The sequence below is a fragment of the Sceloporus undulatus genome, chromosome 6 (genome assembly GCF_019175285.1).
Source record: "Sceloporus undulatus isolate JIND9_A2432 ecotype Alabama chromosome 6, SceUnd_v1.1, whole genome shotgun sequence".
NCBI lineage: Eukaryota > Metazoa > Chordata > Lepidosauria > Squamata > Phrynosomatidae > Sceloporus > Sceloporus undulatus.
Genome location: NC_056527.1, coordinates 42,043,808 through 42,068,843, shown reverse-complemented (window position 1 = coordinate 42,068,843; position 25,036 = coordinate 42,043,808). Strand labels below are relative to the sequence as shown.

General features: G+C 40.0%; 2 protein-coding genes across 10 annotated transcripts; one reads left to right on the top strand and one right to left on the bottom strand.

Moving 5' to 3' along the window:
- Positions 1-232: 232 nt before the first annotated feature.
- CBX3 (chromobox 3) lies at positions 233-12,222 on the bottom strand. 3 transcript variants are annotated; one of them, XM_042475738.1, is made up of 6 exons: positions 12,204-12,222; positions 8,591-8,641; positions 3,623-3,765; positions 2,110-2,275; positions 1,576-1,670; positions 233-829 (listed from the first exon to the last, which is right to left on the bottom strand). In XM_042475738.1, the coding sequence occupies exons 2-6, from the start codon at positions 8,612-8,614 to the stop codon at positions 703-705; spliced, it is 555 nt and encodes a 184-aa protein (XP_042331672.1). In that variant the 5' UTR covers positions 8,615-8,641; positions 12,204-12,222; the 3' UTR covers positions 233-702. The 3 variants fall into 3 exon arrangements, with proteins under 3 accessions (XP_042331672.1, XP_042331671.1, XP_042331673.1); XM_042475737.1 differs by lacking the exon at positions 12,204-12,222 and adding an exon at positions 10,728-10,871; XM_042475739.1 differs by lacking the exons at positions 8,591-8,641; positions 12,204-12,222 and adding an exon at positions 10,728-10,877.
- Positions 11,019-23,763, top strand: HNRNPA2B1 (heterogeneous nuclear ribonucleoprotein A2/B1). Of its 7 annotated transcripts, XM_042475730.1 has the most exons (14): positions 13,482-13,532; positions 14,692-14,703; positions 15,878-15,988; positions 16,799-16,945; positions 17,964-18,174; positions 18,938-19,039; positions 19,117-19,197; positions 19,347-19,409; positions 19,867-19,986; positions 20,544-20,666; positions 21,322-21,404; positions 21,565-22,478; positions 22,755-22,858; positions 23,489-23,763. In XM_042475730.1, the coding sequence occupies exons 1-11, from the start codon at positions 13,497-13,499 to the stop codon at positions 21,381-21,383; spliced, it is 1,068 nt and encodes a 355-aa protein (XP_042331664.1). In that variant the 5' UTR covers positions 13,482-13,496; the 3' UTR covers positions 21,384-21,404; positions 21,565-22,478; positions 22,755-22,858; positions 23,489-23,763. The 7 variants fall into 7 exon arrangements, with proteins under 7 accessions (XP_042331666.1, XP_042331667.1, XP_042331664.1 ...); XM_042475731.1 differs by lacking the exon at positions 21,565-22,478; XM_042475729.1 differs by having other exon boundaries at positions 21,565-22,858.
- The last annotated feature ends 1,273 nt before the right edge of the window (positions 23,764-25,036 follow it).

The window sequence follows — 25,036 nt, the reverse complement described above, 5'->3', positions numbered from 1 at the left end:
ATGTCTCTCTCCCCCGCAGGAAAATGTGGGGCCCTTCAGCTGGTGCTGAGCTACAGTTACCATTATTTCTCACCACTATCAAATATTTGAGCTGATCACCGAGTTGCAAATCAACAGACAATGGGTCACACATTCCTTATCCCCTGTATAAGGGCATAACTATCAGTAATAGAAGCTAACTCTTGTCTAAAGACTTTGTCTTTCACATTGCTCAGCAAAAAAACACCAAAAATATAAAACTATTTTATTGAGAACTCACCAGTATTTACAATAAAGTAAATAATATACATTGCACCTTCAACTTACTACAAAGATTTTACCAGGTCCCCTTAGAACCAAGAAACCACAAATACTAGAAAGAATCATTTTATAGATTTAAGAGGACTAAATAGGGAGAAAGATGCATGCATGTCTGTTGTACAGAGGTTACAAAAAAGCTTTTGAGTTTGAATAAACTGCCATTAAGAGTTACTATTAACTATTAAGTTTTTAAAAAACATTTTACCTAGGATGGAGGAAGCAGTATCAAATGCTCTCCTTTAATAAACAAAACAAGTAGCACAGATCTTTTATTGTTTCTGTTTAGGCAAAACACTTAACTTCAAAAATAAGCAAACTTGTCTCGTTAGAACAGCTTTCCACATTTCTTGTAAGTCAAACTCATATATATTTATATATAAAAATGAACAGGGAACTCAACAATTATTGTGCTTCATCTTCTGGGCACGAGTGCCAAGTTAGCCGTTCTTCATAAAAAGCAATTACAATTTGAGGACATTTCACATTTGCTTCTTTGGCCAGCACCAGGTCTGCTTCATCGGAGTCTTTCCTGTTTTAAGAAAGGATTCTGATTAAAAATATTACTTAAAAACAAATGATCATGAGTTTCCAAGCTCAGACTTCTAAGCATCACTACAAACACCTTCTAAAGCATGGTGTATGCACAACCTGTAAATGTTCATCCAGGCTAGCTTTATATACTGCATGAGACTTTATTCAGTCATGTCTGGATATGTTTATCACCCATACACTTACTAGGAGAGTCAAAGGAGCTGAAAGGATTCCTCCTCAAATCATTCAAAGTGTAATAATATTTGAGAAGTGTGAGGAACTGCAGTTCTTCAGGATCTTACTGCAAGAATGAGATTCTGGGTACCATTTCCACCAGAAGTAATGGCTATGTAGCTATCCACCGGATGTAATATACAGTATACTAGTAAAGTAGCTGATGGCAACTGAGAAGGGAGATTATTTGATTATAGCTGTGAATGCAGCAGTCCCATTAGAAGTATCTCTATGATGGTTTCTGTCAGCCAGTTTCAAATACACATACACAAAATTGGTCTCTCATAAGCTTTATAGAACCAAAGGTTAAATGTTAAACTGATTTCTAAACAGTTTGAATACACTGATACTAAATACTACTAAGAACAGTAGTTTAAGTTTAATATATGTTGTAAGCAAATACAGTATGAAATAGGTCTGTTTTAAAATAGCAGAAAGTACAATTCTCTATCAAGATGACCCTAAGGTTAACTTCAGACTAACTGCTAACATTTCCATTCCACTACTTACCATTTCATAAGAAACATAAGTTCTCCACTGCTGTCTGTGGCTCCAATTATTCGCTCAGGATCAAGTCCTCTTGCAAATCCCCTGGGCTTATCAACCTGTTTGATTAAATATTTAAAGAGAATAATATTAACATATTTTTCAACTAATGTAGACAAATCACCATAACCATTCCTCCGAACAAGCTCAGTAGCATGTACAATGGTGCACACAACCTGAGACCTTGGGCTCCATGTAGTCCTCCACCAATCCCAGTGAACTTCCATCACTCATTTTGTGTGTGTGTGTGTGTGTGTGTGTGTGTGTGTGTGAGAGAGAGAGAGAGAGAGGGGGGGGGAATGTATGAAAGAATGCATATGCAGGTCAGGCTGAGTGTGTGTTTGTGTGTGAATGGCCCAACAACACCAAGAGACCCACACGAGTGAATAGGGATTTGAATGTAAGTGGCAGTGATCCTAATCTGATATACTAACCATGATACTGCACTAATGCATTCAAGAATCAATCACATACCAAATAAAATTTTAATTAACTTACAGAATCCCGTTTTTTCTTTGCCTTGCTGTCATCAGATTCACTATCTGAAACAGATTTTCTTTTGGCACCCTCTGATTTCTCTTTACCAGCTTTCTGAGAGTTCAAAAAAGCTTCTATTAACTCTGGACAATCTAAATTTTCTTCAGGCTCCCATGTGTTATCAGCACTGAAACATTTATGGGGGGAAATGAGAAAAATAAATAATAAAGGACTAAACCTGAATTTCGACACAAAAGCAAATACAGCTCAGTTGTGCTCCATTATCAAAATACTGTTTTCACCAAAATCCTATCCTCACTCAGTATTTTATCTAAGCCAATTGCTACAGAACTGTATTCACTTCAAAGACACTTGTGTACAGTTACTTATACTTAATACTAATAATGTCTTTAAAACTATTGCAATTTACTAGGCTGTACTGGACACAGCTAGTAGTTTGTCAAGTGTATTGGATACTTATCACAAAGTCCACATACAGCAACTCCACAAGCAATGTTATTGTCTTAGCAATGCTTAGTGCACAGAAATCTAGTGAATGAGGAAATATTCAGGAAGTTTCTAAATTTAGTTTCCATTCCATGTGCACCTGAATGACTGAGCAGACTGCTTACTGTTGTACTTCAAGGGGTCCCTGTGAAATCACACATACAGGTCATGCTGACTCATGTCAACATGATACACCATGCTAGTGAGTAATTAGCCAATCACCTATATGTACAAGTCCGGGGGAGCACAAAAGAGCCTACTGCTCTCCTGTAACTGTGCTTCTTTCAGGGGCCACCTGTGAATGCACATAACCTGCTCTCCTGCCATTTTGTAGGTCCTGCTTCCCATGAACTTAATGTTCATCACTGCGATGGACGACTGGAACTGACAATTTGGTGGGAGCTCCATTAAGAGCAGGCACTGTGGTGGAGGTGGGTCTCTCTACAGATAATTTGGCTGTGAAAATTTTCAAATATATGATATCCATATGAGGGAATTCTGTATTATCATGAACAGCATTTTTTTTGTTTTAAAATGCCTTGTATTAATTGCATTTTCTAAGTACTGCCCAACTTTGTACTGTTGATTTTCAACCAATTTATTTAAAATCTGACACACCATGCTAGTGAGTAATTAGATACAGGTAGTCTACTTTCACTACTAACATCTGAACTAACTCTTGAAAAGCGATGAAGTACTATTAATAATAATTGACAATAGCAATTCATTTTTCTTTCCAGCTCATTCTGTACTAGTTAGGCTTACTTCTGATCTGACACACAAATTGCAAAAGACATACTTCCAGTAGTGTAGGAGGATGTTACCTATGGCCATTAATAACATGATCTGCAGAGTACTTTTCACAACTGGTTACAGTGATCCTTTCAAAAAGTTTTCATTCTTCTCCAGCCATGCCCACTTGCCCATATGCCTCTTATATCCACACTTTCTGTGTGCAGTTGCAGTCAACACCCATCATCCCCAGCATAGCTGACATGCTAGAAAAAGTAGTTCTGATGTTGCTTACTCGGTAAATCCTTTCCACTTCAAGAAGTATTCAACCTTGCCATTAACTACACGCCGGTCCAGGACTTTTTCCACAACAAATTCTTCAGGTTCTGCTTCTTCAACTTTTTTACCTTTGCCATTCTGTTTCTTCCCCATCTTATGCTACAAAACAAAATAATCTGGAAAGTAACACCTCTCAACAGCAATGCTATCATCACTCATATACGTAGGTTTTATTTTGCTAATTAAGATGCTACAGAACTAATTTTAAATAGACCCCTTGCATTCTGCCATACCTCCTTTTTATAATATAATTCTAAATCTCAAATTGTTGCAAGCTATTCCCTTTGCACAGACCAGTGTGGGAAACTTGTGGCCATCTAGAAGTCACTGGATTGTCTTTACCATAATTATTCACTAGTGACTATGCTGGCTCATGGGAATTACTGTCCAACAAAATTCTAGAGGACTATAAGTTGGCCACCCTAACAAGTGTTCTGTCAGGACAAAAAACAAGCTTAAGTACCTCTGGGAAGGAGTACAAAAGACAGAAGAGCTCTTCAAAATGCTCAAATATAAACCAGAAATTACAATGGACCCACCGTATTAGCAGGCTGGTATCTGCAAATTAGAGATCCTGTGGATTGTCCCACATTAGGCAATGGTGGCACATACACACAGCTGCACCAAAACATGCACGTCACCACCCATTGACTAATATGGGCTTGAGTGCCTGTTTTTTCACAGCTGCAGGGGGGGGGCGCTGGACTTAAACCCCCAAGGATGGGAAGGGCCCACTGTATATGCACTGGGAATAGCTGGATGGGCATTTTTCAGATGTGCATTTGAACCCACCCCCCCACAATTATATCCACAGATCATTCCAGCTTTCATTATAGAAACTAGTACATACTTGTATAAAGCTTCAGATTTTCTTGTCATGTTAATAGAACTTTCTTCACAGGCACTGCTATAAATAAGGCTAGCATTCATGAAACTTTCATAATCAACCTCCCCAGGTTTAACACAAGACTGAAATGGATTTAAATTAAATTCAATAGAAAGCACTAAGTGGCCCAATATTATTTTGATGGCAAGCTTTTACATCCACATCATCCTCAAAGCATTTCAACTTCAACAAAACACCATTCAGCAGATAATGTTATTTCCCCACCACAATTTTGCTATGTACTGGTTTGAAACCAGTGTATTAGTGTCATGTTAGAATTGTGTAGTTCTATTAGTAGAATATGCAAAGTTGTGAACACAATTTTGGATGCATTCCTTAAGTGGCCATTCAAAACAGCAAGCAAACATAAGAAAGACATAACTTAGTGATCTTTGCAAATATACAATCCTGTGATAATCATAGTTGAGAGAAACCATCTAGGATTTCCAAACTCCAAATTCTGTGAATCCAAGAAAACTTTGGACTTTATTTTTTAAAAAACACCACCATTTTCTTGTACTACAAAGGAATCCTTTCAAAAAATGATTGTAGCTACTTCAGTGGTTTAAATTGAATCATATATACAGGCAGGAAGAAAGATCACTGTAAGCAATTCACACAAGCAGTTCTTTAAATCATAACCAGGATTACTGAAGTGTAATTGCAAGCACACCCCATTTCCTGGCTGCAAAACGGTAACAGAGATGCTACATTTCTGGAAATGGTGAAGCCACTATGCACACTGTAAAAGCATATACACGATTGCAGCCTGAAAACTATAAATGCTTAAATTTGTAGTAACATAGATAACAGCTATTTAAGCTGAGAAGTAAAAAGGTTGATCATGTTTGAGGGGCTATGTCATAAAGACAACAGATGCAGGAGGCTTGCTTCTCCCAACCAGATAGAATACCAAAAGGCATTGATTACTATCTTCGTGAAACCAGCAACATACTAGGTACAGAAATATATTTTAGATTTGGATGGTACTGTATATTTTTCTTGTCTATACTAATAGTTTCATTCTGTGGTGCTGTCAAGACTGCCTTGCATAAAAAAATGTATACTGCACATTTTGAGGTTTTTTTTTTTAAAAAATGATTTTGCTCACTGCAAAAACTGAAGTACATTCATCCCTCCACAATGATGGGGTTAGGGGCACAGGACCCCATGAATGAGGAAAAACCACAAACAACAAAACACTGTTTTTACCTGAGAGAACACCTCTCTAGGAATCTCTAGATCCTCCAGTGCAACTCTGTGGTCAACATCTGCCACACACTGGCCATAGAATTGCACTGGAGGAGCTACAAATGCCTAGTGGAGTGTCCTCTCTAGAAATCTCTAGAACCTTCAACACAACTTTTGGTTAAAGTTGACCACACAGTTGCGCTGGAGGACCTAGATATTCTTAGTCACAAATGTAGAGGGACAAGTGTATTTCACTAGCGTTTTATTCAGGAACACTGAAAAACATCTTCAGATCCAAACATTCTCAAATGTTCCACTGCCTCCATATCATAACCGAGAAGGAAATCTCCATATTTTTCCCAAGTGGAAGATGTTCCAGAAGATATAACTGCAGTTGAAAGAAGGTAAGGTCTGTGCTTTAAGTATTTTCTCTAATAATGGGGAACTAAAAAAAGCATCTCACACTGCTAGCCTGTTTCTCAATTATTTCTTTGATTATGATGTGATCTATCCTAAAACTTGCAATAGTGTACAATATAAATTCAGTTTATAAACACAGAACTGCAAGGCGCAGATGCATTGCTCCCCCAGGTTCTTCATATCTACTCCTCCTGCGCATCAAAATCAGTTTTTCTCATCTGTCTTTTGAAATTTATTGTTGTCTAGAGATATGTGCAGCTGCTTATTCATGTGGACCGTGGAGGTGCAGGGTATGTACTTGGTTGACAAACATAGCATTTATAGACCATGGAAGAATGTGTGGCATCCAACATTCATGATGCCTTTCTTAGAACTATACAATGAGCCCTCCATTTTCAAACCAGATTATGCTGAGGTTTTTAAAAATATTTTCACTCATTTGATGTAACAGCCAATACTTACGCATACTAATAAAGCCACTTTTTACTATGGAATTTGTGTGAAAACCTGTAAGTTATGTAGAAATCTGCATTCATATATTCCCTAACCCTAGTCATCTGCACACCAGGGCACTCCACTGTCTCAAGAGAAAGGCTGAAGCATTTCTTGTAAAGCTAGTTAGGATGTTCTGCCCCTCCACAGGAAAATGGGGAAGGTACTAAGCATCACTGATTGCCTTTCTATATAAAATGTATGGGCAAGTAATATTATTCTGAGAGCAGCAGTACAGACATAGAACAGAAGGTTGCACTTGATGGCCCTTGAGGACTCTTCCAACTCTATGATTCTGTGATACACTGGATTTTATTAAACAGGTCCACAAATTTTGATTTCCTGTGATAAGACAAGATTGGTGTGAGTAATTTCTCTTCTGCACTCCCAACTCCATAGGTTGGACCCTGAGTTCATTTCAGGAGATGCTCCCTGATACTATGTGCTACAACCCAAAACTACACAAGTGTTCTAGAAATACTACCACTGTGCAGAGAACACTTCCATCCCTTCCATGCAGAATAGGTAATGATGGCCGTTTACAGTTAAAGAACAAAGCCATGCTGGATCATATGAAAGGCCTATCATGTCCAACATTTTGTTTGCTGTGGCCAAGCAGTTGTTTATGGGAAGCCCACCAGCAGGACATAAGTGCAACTGCATCCTCCACTTCACAAGTTATATAGTCATAAGGCCTCTGGTACTGGACAGGATAGATAATTCTCTTCACTATCAGCTATTGATGGCCCTCACTTGCATGCATTTATTCCATCTTCTTTTAAAGCCAATTAGGATGCCACTGCATCTTGTCTGAATAAACTCCAGCTTATACAGTCTTGAAGAAGCACTTCTTTTTTAATGTCTATACCCTTAATCCTGCTGTATACCATGGTTGCTAGTATTATATATTATAGAGAAAATTATCTGCTTTCTCCTCACCATGCATAACATCTCTAACATGTCTTCTTTGCTCAAATTATAGTAAAAGAGATTCCACCCAAACATTAGGAAGAACATTTTTACTGTAAGAGTGGAATGGACATCCTCATGGAATGATGACGCTTACCTTTGGAGATCTTTAAACAAAGGATGAATAGGCATCTAAGTGCTTTAGCTGTTTATTCCTGCAGGACAGGTATTTGACTAGCTGGTCCTTGTTCTACACTCACCTTTTTCTAAGCTAAGCAGTCCCAAATGTTGTAGTTCTGCCTCACAGGGGAGTTGCTTCAGTCCTTTGATCACTTTGGTTGTCCTTTTCAGCACTTTTTTCATCCTTCCAACATCGTTTTTTAAGGTCCAGGGACCAGAACTGTACACATTATACTGGAGGACACTACCCTAACAAGTGTGATGCTGCATATTGTGTTTTTAAAAAATCCTTTTCCAATTATATGCAACATGGAGTCTGCCTTTCTGCTAGTACTGTACTAAACTTCCATGGTCAGTTGTTATATTGTCTTTTGTAAGCAAACCTGTGTTATATAGAGTATCTACTGCCTATTAATATAATGTATGTAGCTGGAACAATATGGTCATGCAATTTTAGGTAGAACTAGCAATGGTTTCTTTACTGCTAGTAAAGATTCAGATTTTGCAAAATGTTCTCTAAAATCTGTGGCAACTTACTCCACATTTAAGACTAATCTTCCAATGATGCTTGGGTCATTCCTTCTGTTACACAGAAATGAATAATTGCATTATCTGTAGAATAGGAATCAAGTATTAAGTACATTAGCACAAAATTTACCTGAACCTGGCAAATTCACTGATGCTAGAATTTGCATCTCCCCCCAGTTGTCTTACTTTCAGGGTCCTGTATTTGGTACAATAATGCTGGGAGATGTGGATGTATCTTTTTGCACAGAGATGCCAACAATAAATCTGAAGAAATAAGGTGGTAAAATCCTTACATATTTTATGTGGTCATGAACTTACCAATGTAGATTTATTGGTGGCCATTTTTATTGCAGACTTGCTGAGCTTTTACTAGAAAAATGCATGACAAAAGGAATGTTGCATTACTCAGAGAAAGGCATCTCAATACAAGCATTGTCCTTTTTCTATCCAGGTGATTTTAAAATGCAAGCACATTAGCAAAATTGCATGTTATATCTCTATTAAGCTATGCATTATTTGGAGTCAACTATTATTACCTACAAAACATGCCATGCCACATCACACATTCTGATCTCACACTCCACCAACATTTGCAAGGAAAGCTTACATTGCAAAACCCTGAAAGAGGGTGGAATCATGCAGCACTTTAGATTCTGTTGGACTGCAACTCCCAGGATTCCCTGTCACCAGCAATGCCAGGTGCCAGGTCTGTGGAGAGCTGAAGTTCACAAGCATCTTAAGGGCCACAAAATGCCTATCCCTATCCCAGTGGCAAGGAAACAGGGTATAGTAACATTAGTGAATCCTGAATCCATTTGGATTGTTTTAAAAATTCAATTGGCCAAAACATGCTGCAGAAACAATCCAGTTTGAGACCTCTTCAACTGCCCTGGCTGAATGCTAGGGAATCCTGGGAACTGTAGTTTTGTGAGACCTTCAGCCTTCTCTGTCAGAGAGGGAGAGCTCTGGTGCCACAACTAATGCCTAGGATTCCCTAGCACTGAGGCTGGGTGGTTAAAGCGCTCTCAAACTGGATTATTTCTGCAGTGTGTTTTGGTCCAATATAGTTCCAACAATTCACAAAAATATAGGATTACAACTGAATAAACTGCAGTAAGGAAATAATATATAGGTGACTTATGTATCTTAAAGATGATTACAGAATATTTATACATATGTGTGTGTATCTATCTATCTACACACACACACACACTCAAATAATAATTCATAATGCCTTTACACAGCTCAGATTCAGGGGCTTCTTTGCAAACCGATGCTGAGCATCAACCAGCAAAGCCCCTCTTTAGCCCCGCAGCCTTCGCGCTTCCCTCCTGCCTCCAGAGCTCCAGCTCAGAACAAACGGAGCCAAGGAGCAAGGAAAGGCCTGCTGCAGAGCACCGAGGAGGCCTCGAAGGCGGTTCCCAGGAGGAGGAGGGGAAGGACAATAATCCCAGGCGGGACTGACTCCCACAAACCCAGAGAAGGTTCAAGGTTTGGGATGGAAACACCCGGCCATCGCCCCCCTTCCATCGACTCCAAGGGCTGTGTGTGTGTGTGTGTGTGTGTGGATGGGCACAAACACACACACACACCTTGGAGTCAATGGAAGTGCGGGGATATATATATATATACACATACATATATATATATCTAAACACACACACACACACACTATATATATACTGTATATAAATATATATATATATGTAAAGACCAGTGGACACCCCACGCTTCGCCCCCATTTGCAAGCGCCTCAAGGCGATGAAGCGTCAAAAGATGTGTGTGTATATATAGATATATGCAAATACTGTACATGTAAAAGTCCTTCGACGGTTCATAGTCTAAGACACACACACATATCTAAACTGCACAATCTGCGCCTTCAGCCTGGGCCTCGTTCTTCCTCCTCCTCCACTCGCTTCTGTCTGGTTTAAGGAGGAAAGGGGCTGAAGGAAGGGTTAAAATCCCGCCGCAGACTTAAACCGGGAAACGGGGGCTGAGGGCGGGTCAAAGCCCTTCCCATTGATGGGGAATTTAAACTTCGGGGGAAAAGGGCCTCCTCTGGCCCTCTTTCCCTCCAACCGCCAGCCATTTAAAGAGAGAGGCCTACTGCAAAATGGTCGCCTCATGAATCCCTATAGTAGTAATAATAATAATAGTAATAACGGAGACTTTTCTCGGGTGGAGATCTGGTACTAAACATAGACTTCGATGGAGAAGCGGCGGCGGCGGCGGCGGCGGCGGCTGGGTTTAGATTTAAACACGAAAGAAAATGGAGGCGGGAAGCGGCGCGGAGGCCCAGGAGGAGGCCGCGCCTGGAGCCTGCCTGGGAGTTACATAAAACGCAGCGCTCCAAAGGAAGCCGCCTCACGCGATGCTATTGTAACGATGGCGGCGAGAGCGCTTTTAAAGGAGACGGAAAGGGAGGGATAGAAAGAAAGAGAACGATACGGACTTCAATGGCGCCCAGAAGCAGCGGCAGCAGCGTCGGCGAAGGCGGCAACGGCTCCCCCGCTTTCCCTGAGGAGGAGGAGGAGGAGGTCTCTCGCTCTCTCTCTGCTCGCTCCGGGCGCGCGCTGCAACTGTGGCGTCGTCGTCGTCTACGCGAGGCAAAGGGGGCGGGGGAAAGAGGGGGCGGGCTCAGAACGATCGAGCAGGGCGGGGATTGGGCAGGGCCAAGCCGAGGCGACCAATCCCCTGCCCGCGTTTAGGCCCCGCCCCTCACTGCGCCGCCGCCGTCTTCGTCGTCGCAGCGGCCGCCATTATCTCCACCCTCGAGCCGTTGGCCGCTTCGCGCACTTCTCCTTCTCCTTCCGCCGGCTCGCGCTGAGGAAGACGCCGCTGTAGCTGCTTCGCTCTCCGCGAAAGAACAACCAGGCCTCCCCCCTTCTTCGCTTCGCCGCCTCCTTTCCCGTTCCTATTTAATTATTATTCTTTATTAACAACCTCCCTTTGTCGGCCGAAAATGCCTCGCGGAGACCGGGAGAGCGACTGGGTGAGTGAGGTAACGGACGGCGCGGGTCCGTGATAATGATAATGGCCGGCCATTTCTCTTAAGAGAAAAGGAGCTCCTGGCGGCCTTCACGCCGGGAAGGATAGAAAATGGCGGGCGCTGGGAGAAGGTGGGAGGGAGGGGGAGAGAGAAGGGGAAGAGGGCTCCTTTCGGCCCTCAACGGAAACCTGAGGAGAAGCCGAGGCCCGAAATGATGGCTGTAATGGCGACTCAGGGATATGCCCCCCAACAAATAACGACGAGAAAGCCTTACAGATAGGTAACCCCCCCTCAGTGTCAAACTACAGCTAATTAAGGCCATAAAAACGGAAAGATATGTTATTTAAACGCTATTACCACCGTAGGAACTTTACGGCGTGTGGGGAATAAGGCCTTCGTTAATGGGTTCCTCCCCCCCCTTTTCCCCCTTTTGGCGCGCGAGTAGCCTTCGCGCCTCCTTCGGCAATTTCCGGAAATAGCGGTCGGGTTTCTTCGGGCTTTTCCGGAAACGGCCGAAGGAGGCCCTCGGAGACCGAACGAGCGGGCTTCGGGAGTTTTCGGAAGGAGGCCGAACGGTGCCGGAAATTGCCGAGAGGATCCTCTCCCCCCCAGATGACGAGGCTCCTTTTTGGCCCTTGTCTGGATTAACGTTTCTTGTAAACTTCCCCCAGTTAAAAAACCGTTAATTTTTTTAATTAAAAACAACTGGAAACCCTTGGTTTTACCTCAACATATTTTTAAAAAGCGGATAGGGATGTCGACAAAGCGGCTATTTTCTTCTCAAATTTAAGAGAAAACGGCGATAGCTTTTAAATTTGAGAGAAAATGGCTATACTTTTAAAACCAGAGCAATTTTTGTGGTTTCGCTTTTTCCTATCTGAGGGAGGCGGGGAACGCTGCGTTAATTTCTAACTACGTGACGAAAAGGCCGCCATTTACCCGAGAAGACGGGAGAGCCGTATTCTCAAAACCGCGTTACGCCAAACGTGGTCCGTAGGCCGCTGCGAAGTGGGTGGGACGGCGCGGAAGCTACGTAAATAGCGTATTTACGGAAGGAGCGGGGGGTGGTGCGTCATTCGCCGAGGGAGGCAGGCGGTAACTGCGGCAGAGTTGCGCCGTTGGCGTAGGGCGGTGACGCAGCGGCCGTTAGCTAGCTGAGGAACGCTTGGGGGCGGGGCTTGGTTGCGGCGATAGAGGGGGAGGAAGGTTCTGGAAGGTTGGGGGCGGGTTCAGGGCCAGCTATGGAGGTCGGCGGCTCTCTTTGTTAGTGTATGGGAGGGAGGGAGTCAGACAGGGCTGAGTCTTTTTCTGCTGGGTGCGCGCGCAGCTCTCCTGGCGCGCGCTCAGGCGAGGAAGAAGGGGAGGAGCCGCCGGCCTGAGCGCGCGCCCAGCAGAAAAAGGCTCAGCCGCCCAGCCTTGCGCTCGGCGCCATTTTCTCTCGCAGTCCCAGTGAGGGCTTCGCAATCCTAGAGTCGTCACATGGCGGAGCCATTTTCACTATGTCTCCAGTAGGGTCCCCCCTCCTTTTCTCTTTATTCAGCTAAAAGCCCGGAAGTGGGTTTTTCATCACGCCGCCACCTCCTTCATGGCCCTTGGCGAGGGCTCTGCGACAGAGGAAATTGACACTGTTTTACTTCATCAGGATGGATTACCTGTAGTATTTAATTCCCAGTTAGATTAGTATCTGGTTTCTTATGATTCCTTACTTGTGGCACACCATTGTCAAAGGTTTTAGTAGTGTTCACTTGTAATTAGTAGTAGTGATAATTTATTTCTATCCCGCCTCATCAACAAGATTGAGGTGGCTTACATCAGTGAAAACCATATAATACAATAAAGTCAGTCCCACTTTTCCCCTCCCTCCTTGAAGTAAACCCACATAATAATTACAACATAACATTGACTATAGTAAAATACAGATAAAATCACCATTAACACCATTTTACTTTAGCAGAACAGGTTACTCTATATTTAATTTCCAGTTAGATCTTAGGATGGCTTCTGGCATGAAGTTGTCTAATTCAAGGAGACTACAGTACTAATTTTTTGATTCCAGTTTTAAGTGAACTTTTTTCCCTTGCCTTTCCTGGTTAGTATCAAAAACAGAACACGAGATTGGACTAGATGGCCCTTCTGTCTTTTCCAACTCTATGATTGGTTACATTCCAAGTAGAGATGTAAATTAGTTAAATCAGCTGCACTGGGACCTCAGGTTTATCACATCTGATAGAGATGCACACAGTTTGCTCACTTGAAAGGTGCCTCCTGGTAAGTCAGGAGCGGAAAGAAAGTTCATTGCCAGTATTACTTGATGTCTTAGTTTAGTGTTTTCACTGAATCTCAAAAAGTGAAATGTTTTCCAGCTGTTTTCTCTGCTGGCTGTAAATAGAGATTGTAGAACAAAGCATCTTAGTTTCCTAGGACAGATCTCTAGTGCATCTTGGATCAAACATTTCCAGTACTGTGTTAGATCTGAGAGGAAGTAACCTATTTTGGGTAGAAATGCGGTGTTAAACATAGTTAAAGTATATGATCCCTTCATATCTAGAGTACTTGACTAGTCATCTCAAAATCAAAATGCATCAAAACTAAATAGAAAGTGGTTTTTAAAAAAATAAAAAAGGGTTTTTATTCAAAGGACTCACAGAGAAATTCCAAAACAGAGTAATCTAGATTTTGTAAGTGGAAGGCTGTTCACTGATGAATATCCCCAGTTATGTGGCCTAGCAAATGACTGGCGTGAAACCTATACATATTTCTTGACTAATAAGCTTTTCCTTTGGCTATTTTGAGACAGTTGTATAGTTCTGCTGTATTTTTGGTGATCTTTTGAGCTGTGGGTCCATTGGCTCTGTTCATACTGCTTGCTAGATCTCCACATGGCATATGCATTTGCATGGGAGGTTGAGAATGATGCAAGCTTTTGGATTTTGCATCTGGGAAATCATTTGGAATGCTTTGTACTCCTCCGTATTAACATTTACACAGGCATCTAAGAGCCTAAATCCAATTACTAATCCCAATTAGAATAGGCTCGATGAGGCTATCAAAGTTTTTTAGAACTGTCAGTTTACATTACAGCATCCTGTACTCAGAATAGCAGTTGGATTTGTGCCATGGAATTGCAGCTTTTAAAAAATGCAGTGATGGTACACAGTCTGAAATGCTTTAAACTGCTTTACATAATTGTTATCGATTTGTGTTCAGACACTGCTAGAGCTTTTTTCCTCTATCCATAAATTTTTAGTCTTTATTTTAAGATGAACCCCATTGAATGTAGTTAAAGGTCCCAAAGGCCATTTTTTTCCTGCTGTAGAGGAGGACAAAAACCTGTCGGGCCATTCATAAATAAATAAAGGAGCTTTGAAAGAGAGAGAAAAACAGGAAAGAAATGCAGGGGCCCAATTTCTTTTCTTTTTCTTTGCAGGTTAAGCATAAGGCAAGCCCCTTTGAGATTACTTCTGTGCGTTAGGAACGTGACGCTTGCAGTTTGAGCTGTGAAGGAAGCTTGCAGTGCAACACTCAGGCTGATTTCTTTTATTTACATATAGCAGTGTTTCTTGTTATTGTGGAGAGTGTCCACTTGACTATTAAACTTTCCATGTAGCAATAGCTTACATAGAAACCATAGTGTTATGAATATATAGAAGCACTGGGCTGCATGTCAGTAATTTTTATATAGCCAGTGTTGTATGTAGCAGTTTTGAGGATACAAAAATATGTGTAGTTACATGGTCATTAGGAACCGAAGAAACACTCTTTTGTGGCACTATTAAGAGATAAACATCTGTTTAAGTTATAACTTATACCTGTAGAGATGTTCGCAACATCTCATACTACAGTAATCAAACTATAAAAATGTATTTGTTTGTCATCCTTACTAACAGTATACTCAGGGGACATAGTACTTTAATCAACGTTGGAAGTCACAATAATTTCTTTCTGTTGGGTTTTAAGATCATTTAGCTCATGAAATTTATTCCCCTGCCTGTAATGGAAGGACAGATGAAAAAGCTACACCTTTTTGCCCAGTTAGGCGAATTTAATAAGGCTCTGGAAGGGAAAGAGAAAAACATGATTACCTGGTTGCTTGGAGAGTGCTTCCCCCATTGTCACTGGGGACTAGGCAATATATTTCTGCAATATATACAATATTAATTAATTGAAATGCATTTTGAGTATTGTTAAACTAATTAGGGGTAGTACTAGTGGCAAAATAGTCTGTTTTGCAACTTTGTTTGAGGTGTGTTAATATTAAACTGAGGCTGCTCAAGCAGTTAGAAGGATATTTTCCACCATATATAAAGAATCTCATGAGATCCTCATTTCTCAGCTTTGTTTCTGTAGCTCTGACTGGCAGAACAGATTACTGCTTTTTAATTTACTGTTAGATCAATATCTAATTTCTTGATTCCATTTCTAAATGAGCTTTTTCATGCCTTTCCTGGTGACCATCAGAAACAATACAAGAGTCTATGTTTTAAATGTTATCTCAAGAAAGTGATTGGCCAAATAGAAAATAGCGTGTGCCCTAAGTATATTGGGGAGAATTGAAACCTAGTGCTGTTAAATTATTTAATTTGTGCTATGTTGCTATTTTTTCTTTGTATTAGAGGGAAAAGGAGCAGTTCCGTAAATTATTCATTGGTGGCCTAAGCTTCGAAACTACAGAAGAAAGTCTGAGAAACTACTATGAACAATGGGGAAAGCTAACAGATTGTGTGGTGAGTTTTATGTGATAATCTATGTTTGCATTTTGTTAAATTTCTGAATTGGTTTAAGTAATCTACTCTTTGTGTTAGTCTCTAAGGAGCAGGCTTTAATATTCTGTTGAAATAAAAGAACATAGGTTATATTTGGTAACTGTTTTTTCCCCAGTGCAGGGACACCATATTTAGAGACTGGAAAGAGCTGTACACTAGTAGTCTATGTTAAATTGCTTTCTCAAACCTAAGATCCCCGCTTTATTTACAATGCTGATCTGTGGTATATTGGTTTAAGATGGCAATTTTTTGATTTCGTGATTCAATATTGTTTGTAGATAAAATGCCAGCCTGCTTTTGACACTGAACCAGTTTGCAAATACAAGCTGAGTGTCACTTATCCGAAATGCTTAGGACCAGAAGTGTTTTGGATTTTGAAATGTTGCATATAATGAGATCTTGGAGATGTGACACAGATCTAAACGCAGCATTCATTTACATTTCATGCTCATCTTATACACAAGCCTGAGGGTAATTTTATACAATAGTTTTTAATATTTTTGTACATGAACAAAGTTTGTGTACTGTGAACCATCAGAAAGCAAAAGTTTCATTGCCTCAACCATCCATGAATTTATTTACTTTGCACACGAACAAAATTTAATTTCAGGATTTTGGATAGAGACTCAACCTGTACTGAAACTGTGGTTCAGTGTTATATAGCTTCTTTCTCCTTATCTGTAGCAAACAAACAAAAAAATCAATGTTACATTTTAGGAATTTAAGCAGAGAAAATATCATTATTAAAATTCACATTTCTTCATTTTGTAGGTAATGAGAGACCCTGCAAGCAAACGTTCACGAGGATTTGGTTTTGTGACATTCTCTTCCATGGCTGAAGTTGATGCAGCAATGGCTGCCAGGCCTCATTCAATTGATGGAAGAGTAGTTGAGCCTAAAAGAGCTGTAGCCAGAGAGGTAAACGTGGTTTTAAGACTGGGAAATTTCAGTTTGTGCTCTCCTTACTTGCTTCCTGTACCTTTTAAAATAGTCAGGCACAGTTGAATTTGGTAGTATTTGGGGACCTAAGGTGTAGAATATAGTAATTTAAAGGAGGTGTTTTGACCAGTGAACCAAACTCCTTCACTCTTCACCTGTTTATGAGTATACATGTGGTATATTTGACAGTAAACAGTTAATCTGCAGGATGTGGTTAATATAAGTACAGCTGTCCCTTCCCTTACACGGGAAAAACGCGGCTGCTGAAGCCCCATTCAAGCGGCACCACAGTCACAGGAGCGCGTACCATTGTTTGTGGGCGCACTGTATCTGCTTTGCAGTGCATGCTGATGTGTAGCATATTAGGGTGTCAAAATGGTAGATAGTAATAATAGAAAAGATAATTACTGGAAATGGTTTAAACAAATCCTTAAAGCAAGGGTGGGCAACTGTAGAAAGGTAGGGGGCCACAATAGCCCTCAGCCAGAGGGCTATTGGGCCATACCACATCTGCTCCCTCAAGAAATAAATGTCCTCTAGGGCACAAGGGAGACACTGTCTATGTTTTGGACTTTCCTGGGCCACTATTAACTGCAGGAAGTGAATATCTTTGGGGCCTAAATTGATTCAGGATGGAAATAAAACGTGGAAATCCCCGTCCTCCAGACATATTGGGGCAAAAAACTTTTTGTGAAAAAAGTTTGCCCCCAAGAGACCTCCAAATGATATGGGCATGCTGTTCTAGGGCCATTTTGGAGGAAATCAATTGACCTTCTGGGGGCTATTTGGCCCTATGGGCTCCACCTAACCAACCCTTATCTAAAGAGTAATTGAGTTCATACTGTTTATAATGGCAGTCCCATTTTTTTAAAAAAAAGACATTCAGTGTAGCATTAATAAAGATAGATGCTGACAGTGTTTCCTGTAATAATATCAAGTAGAAATTCATTTAGGGTACTCCACAGCTAACCTGTCAGTTTTATTTAACTTTTTCAAGGAATCCGGAAAACCTGGAGCTCATGTTACTGTGAAAAAGTTATTTGTTGGTGGAATTAAAGAAGATACTGAGGAACATCACCTTAGAGACTACTTCTCAGAATATGGAAAAATAGACACAATTGAAATAATTACTGACAGGCAGTCTGGCAAAAAGAGAGGCTTTGGATTTGTAACTTTTGATGACCATGACCCTGTGGATAAGATTGTGTGTAAGTAAAAATTACTAAATTTTGCTAGTGTTGAAATACTTTACATGTGTGTGATTATGGCCTGGTTCTGTGTACCACTGCCCAGGTAATTGTATACAGATGCGGTGCAGCCAGTGCTGGGTGATACTTTTGACTTAAAATCCACTGTTCTCATACTTGCTAAGGAAAAAGCAACAACAGTCAAGTGCAATTTTTCATTGGCCTTGGTAGACAATAAATGACTTTGGAATTGTTACATTTGCTTAGACTGAATTTTATAATAATTTTTAAAATATGCATAACATGTACAATATACATGATTTTTTAAAAAAATAGTGAATATAATCTTGAGGCGTTTAAGTTACTGGCATTTATTTCCCTGATGACCTGGGCAGAAAGCTCTTTTGAATGGTAGCCAAGAACATGCATTTCTTTCTTGTAGAGACAGAGCATAGAAACATACCAGCTTGTCTCTTTACTCATCAGTGGTACATTGAACACTTTTTACAGGGCCAAGGAAGTTTCTTCTCTTCCCCCCCCCCCCCCCCCTCTAGAAATGGAAAAAGAAGATGTTCTGCAGGGCTGACAGTGAGCAAATGTTGGCATACAACTGCCAGGGCACTTCTTGTCAACATCTGCAGTGTCCAGTTTATGGGCAGGGCTGGTGAAAGTGAACTGCATTCTAGCATTGCAGTCTTAGTTACTGTTTTCTCTAGCATATTGAATAGGATGGTTCTGGGTAGTGAAATTTCCCTTAAGAAAATATCTCCTTTTTTCCTTCCAGTGCAGAAATACCATACAATCAATGGTCATAATGCTGAAGTAAGAAAAGCTTTATCTAGACAAGAAATGCAAGAAGTTCAAAGTTCAAGGAGTGGGCGAGGAGGTAGGTTGTGAATTGGTCATGCTTGCATATAAATCATTTTTAAAACATTATAAATTTACCATACAAAATATTTTCAGGTAACTTTGGCTTTGGAGACTCGCGTGGAGGTGGTGGAAACTTTGGTCCAGGACCAGGAAGTAACTTCCGAGGTGGCTCTGGTAAGTCAGATTATCACTGCCAGCAAGAGACCATATCAATAAAGACAGCTACCAGTTTTCCTCAAGAATATAATGATTCTTCCTCTGCAAGGTGTGGGAGCACTGGGCCAACGCTAGTTTATTAACTGAAGCTGCTTTCTTTTCAACAGATGGTTATGGAGGTGGCCGAGGATTTGGTGATGGTTACAATGGATATGGTGGGGGACCAGGAGGTTAGTATGTTAAGCACTTCCATTTGAGAAACTGTAACATAATTATCTTCTTCTATTTGGGATTTCTGTTTGCCAGCTTACCTTATATTGAGTTTGTTACTCTTTAAACTCCTTGTAGTTTCTTGTTTAGAGATCTTTCTCAAATAAGCATTTAGAAGTTCCAGTATATGAGGCACATTTAAAATGCTTTTCAGGGCTGAAGATTTAGCATTAAAATTACAGTCCTGTTAGTTGTAGTAGAACAACCCAGACTAGTTCTGAAGTGTTTCCCAGCCCTTCAGAGCCCACTTTTGGCTTGGAGAAGGCAGGAGTAGTTAGGGGGACTACCCCTCCCATTTCTACTGGATTCTGGTAGACTGGCCATACACTGCTGTAAGATCTTTCCCATTGCAGTCACCATCGTAAGGCAAACTGTGTACATAAGCAACATATTTGTCATGTTTTAACTTTATAATAGGGGGCAATTTCGGAGGCAGTCCTGGATATGGAGGAGGAAGAGGAGGATATGGTGGTGGAGGACCTGGATATGGCAATCAGGGTGGGGGCTACGGAGGCGGCTATGACAACTATGGAGGAGGTAATGGTATTGGATCTTTAAGCATGATTAAAATGGGGAAACACTGAAATACTATTAACAGTAATCGCAAGTCATTCTTTAAAACATAATGATGAATTATGAAATCTATATTTTAATACAGTTTTAGTAAACAAGAAAAAGCATTGCAAGGAATCCCTAGCCTTGCTTTTCAGCTCTCTTTTTTGGTTTACTTGAACGGAAAATGTGGATCAGAAAAAAATAGGACTGCAGAGGTGGCAAGGTGCAGGAAAAGAATGACATAATTTTCACATGCCATCTGAATTTGCCTCCAATGCAGGTTTAGTGGAGAGAAGGGGAAAGAAGAGGCTGTTGCAGAGAGAGAAAAAGGCAATGTAAAGAGTGTTATGTTAGCTTAAGCCTCCCTCTGCCATTCAGCTCCCACTTAAGTGAGTGCATCTGTCTGGCTGAAAAGGTTCTGTTAGTGGTTTAGAGATAGGGATACAGATTAGTTTTCATCTGTGCAAGGATTTGATGTCATAGCATCTTGTTCTTGGTGCTACCATTCTAGTTATTGAGAATAAACTTTTTTTATTCAGGCAATTATGGAGGAGGAAATTACAATGACTTTGGAAATTACAACCAGCAGCCCTCAAACTATGGTCCAATGAAGAGTGGAAATTTTGGTGGAAGTAGGAACATGGGAGGGCCATATGGTGGAGGTATGTTGAAATGAAATAGCAGCTATATTTCCCGCCAACTTGAATAACAGATAGAACAAGTTGGTCAAGTTGACTGGTCTTTAAACTGCCCTGTGAGAAAGGAATAGGAAATTTGCTACTTCGTTCGTTGATTTTAGCCTGTTTAATACTTCCATCTTTTTCTAAATTTGATATGTTTTCAAAGACTCCTTCCTCCATTAAAAATAGATTTCCCCTGTTCCATAGGAGGGTCTGTCTTCAGAAAGGATAGACGTTTTCTCTTGCTCCATTAGAATTCTTGCCAATTACAGCAGGATTTATCGGGGGGGGGGGTAGTGCCCTCCCACTGTAACTCTACCTGAAGGCTTTACTTTATTTTCTTGTTTAAAAATTAATGCCAGCCATTCATAATCGGCAGAATGTAAGGCAAAGAGGGGTTCTTTCTGTTGACCCAGTAAATAAGAATCAATTTTGTTCCTGCACAGAACCCTTTCTGGAGCTTTTTGGTATGCTGTGTTTTAGATTTTGTTAGAATTGGTGAACCCTAAGCCCTTTATTATATTCAGTATGTCAATGAGAGATGCTGAAAGTATAAAACTTTGGCATGTTTTTATCTACCTTGATATGGGCTCTTGGTCAGTATTAATTTTGCCTTGGTCCATTTTCACAAATGCAGGGAACTATGGTCCTGGAGGAAGTGGAGGAAGTGGGGGATATGGAGGGAGGAGTCGTTACTGAATTTCTGAAAGCTTTTCATGGGTGAGTGTACCATTTTAAATATTACAATTACAGTGTTTCTTGGTTGAGTTGCAGGGGTAAAAGCTTTTAGGATCATATTATCTTTCCTTTAAAAATAAAAAACTGGGTAGATGGATAATTTCGTAACCTATTTTTTTACTCTTTACTTCTGTTGAAACAGGCTTCACTGTATAAATAGGAGAGGATGAGCCCAGAGGTAACAGAACAGCTTCAGGTTTTCGAAATAACATTGTTAAGGAAACACTTATCTCAGTCATGCATAAATATGCAGTGGTATGGCAGAAGACACCAGAGCAGATGCAGAGAGCCATTTTGTGAATGGATTGGATTATTTAATAACATACCTTACCGTGGAGGAAGGATTGTAAAAATGCCTTTGAGACAGTTTCTTAGCTTTTTAATTGTTGTTTCTTTCTAGTGGTCTTTGTAAGAGTGTAGAAGCATTCCTTTGATAATGTTAAATTTGTAAGTTTCAGGTGACATGTGAAACCTTTTTTAAAAAAAATTCTCAAAGTTTTGAAAAGCTATTAGCCAGGATCATGGTGTAATAAGACATAACGTTTTCCTTTTAAAAATTTAAGTGCGTGTGTAGAGTTAAGAAGCTGTTGTACATTTATGATTTAATAAAATAATTCTAAAGGAAATGTTGTGTAATTATAGATTTATTTAAAGTACATTGTAAATTAAGGCAAGGAGTGGGTAGTAGAAGGTCCCACCAATACTACAAAGTTACTGTTGTACATGTACAATGTTGGTCAGATAATGTGTTCTGTAAATCACCAGGTTTAAAGTATCTAGATAACTTAAGGGATATCTCTGCAAGGAGAAACACCTTTTTAGATCTTTTAGATGCTGCTTCTTCAATGGCAAGGAAAGGAAATATCCCCAGCGAGGTACTCTTCCAGGGACACAGGTCTAGTGCAAGAGAACTCTTGAGAACGGCACTAAGTTCAGCCAGTCTTAAAAAGCTGTGCTGTACTTCTGCAAAGCTTTAACTACAGTAGTTTTAAGGATGCCAACGAAAGCTGAGGGTGTAGAGCAAAATAGTTCTAAGCTTCAGTTAAACTTCTTTAGGTAAGATCTTATTTACTTTTTCTTTCTTAATATTCCGAAAAACAAGAAACTAATACTATATGACAGTGTACTGTTTGAGTATAGTGGTTATATTATTTAGTTTAACATAGCAATGAACCAAGTTAACAATTATTGGAAAATTAAGAAATTCTATTTTTGTTTGTTTGGGGGTGTGGGGTTTTGTTATGTTTTTGTTGTTGTTTTTGTTTTGCTATTACATTTTCATTTACTTTAATTTCAGCTGCTTAACCTATCTTTTCCCCTACTGGAATCTAGCTTTATGCATCATGGACAAGCAATAGACCTGCTGAGCAAATGAACCAGCCAAGTGTCCATTAATGCTTTGCAAGGGTTCGGTCCCTGCAATGGTTAGTTAAATGGTATGTTATAGCTCACTTACACAGTACAAATTGTCATGTTTGTCTTTCATTTCCTTGAAAATCTAAATATTAAAAGTTCTGGATGTTAAATAAGCCAGTGAAACACATTCAGAGCAGCTGAAAGTCTTTTATTTGTGGAAGTTAATTGTCTTTGAATTAATGTAGAACTTCTGACATGTGAAAACATTCTTTTTTTGCTGATTTGTGGCAGATTTCTTCTTAGAGCTGTCTAAAACGTGTATACAAGAGCTTATTCTATAACCAGGGTGAAATTTATGATTTGCTAAGTTTGGTTGGGATAAAAATTAGTTTTTCTTGCATAATTACATTGTATTAAATTATAATGTTAATGTTCACACTGCAACATAGATGACAGAGCATTTTGTTTAGATTAACATACTGTTCGATTGAAGTAGTCTGCAAAGGCAGAATCAGTCACAGATTTTTATTCTACTCTTTAAGAAAAAAGACAACCCAACATTTGTTACTTGGTACACAATCTGCCCACTCTTTAAAAGCCTGGAGTTGCCTCATCTATGCTAAACAACCAATTGCTGATATTTTTCCTGCCAGTAATACAAAGAGGCATACATGATAAACATCTTCAGATACTTTTTTTTTCTTTGGCAGGAAGGTGCCAGGCTGCAGGTAACTAATGAAGAAGTGGTCAACCACAGAAACCTCAAGAAATAAGATATTTCTATTGTCATCACAAAATACTTGGTTTTACTGGTTTTATTAACTTTTGGAGGTTAAATAAATACTGCAGCCTTCTGTGTAATGCTTTTAAACATACAGCTACAACTGTTTATAGAATTCATTCTGGCTAGGAAATCGAGAGTAATGTGACGGTAAATACTGTTATTATATTTTTATACGTGATAATAAAATTTTATACAAAAATACTCCTAGTCTGATAACCTTTTGGCATACAATGCAGTTAATCCATAATTCTTCCATGCCACTGTAATGCATGTGTTTTCTGAAGTAAGTCTTCAACAATGCAAACACTCACTTTTATGATACCATACATGCTAACAGTGAACTCAAATTTCTGGCTATACCGTCGCAAAACCAAACCATGCTTGATGGTTATTTGGGAAGAAAAACCTAAAGCACCTCACTTCACAGGTGTTTGCTAAGGGTCACTGTGTGTTTAGAGGCAAGAGTAACAGGAATGGAGTATCCTGGAAGAAGGTATAAGAGGATGGCATGCTTTACAGAAGTACCCTGCACTGCAGCATTTTGTTATAGGTCTCACTAGTAATTTGCATCCAATACACATGATAATACTGCTGGGAAAGGAGGTACAGTGCAATTATGGGAAGAGCTTTTTGTTCAAGGGTCAGTCACCCATATCAGAAATATCACTTCTGATACTACTGGGAAATACCAGCATCTTTGTAGTTTTACATACTATGGTTTCATGTGTGAACAAAAGCCCCCAATAAAGTACATAGCCAAATTATTAGAGGATATGTCATTTTCCCATAATGAGGATCCATCCTGTTCAAAAGCAAAACCATGAACCTGGCTTTGGTGAACCAAATGTAGAACCTGTTTGAGAGGATGCACTCTAATAAATTCCACTAGAAGGTAACACTTCATACAGAAAAAAGACATTTCAAACATGGTAGTATGCCACAATTTCTAAAAGGCATGGCAGGGTGAATGTTGATTATTAACATGACTAAAACATTCTGTGCTTAATTGTTCAACATAAGACACTTGTATCTAGCCCTCAAATGCAAAGAAACAATTTTGATGTGGATGCTGGATTCCTATATTGAGGACAAATTAGCTGATGAACTGTCAGATCTTCATAAAGCATTTTCTCAAGCAACCAGTTTCAAGAGTAAGATACTCTGTTGTGTGCCTTCAAGATTTGTTGAGAGGTTTTGCCATTGCCTTCCCCTAAGGCTGAGAGCATGCAACTTGTTTAAGGTCATATCCAAGTAGGGAGTTGAATCCTCGGTCTCCAAATACCACTATGCCACACTGGCTCCTTTTCAGAGATGCCCACAAGGACATACTACATTCTCTGTTTGGGAGCCTGGGAAGCAGGTTCTGGTCTTACTGAAGGAAGTGAAGCTCCCCAAAAGTCAGCCAAGTTACTCCTTGTGAAGGTGGCTTCAGGTTCTCAGCTTTGAAGCAGAAAACATTACCAGTTATAGGTAC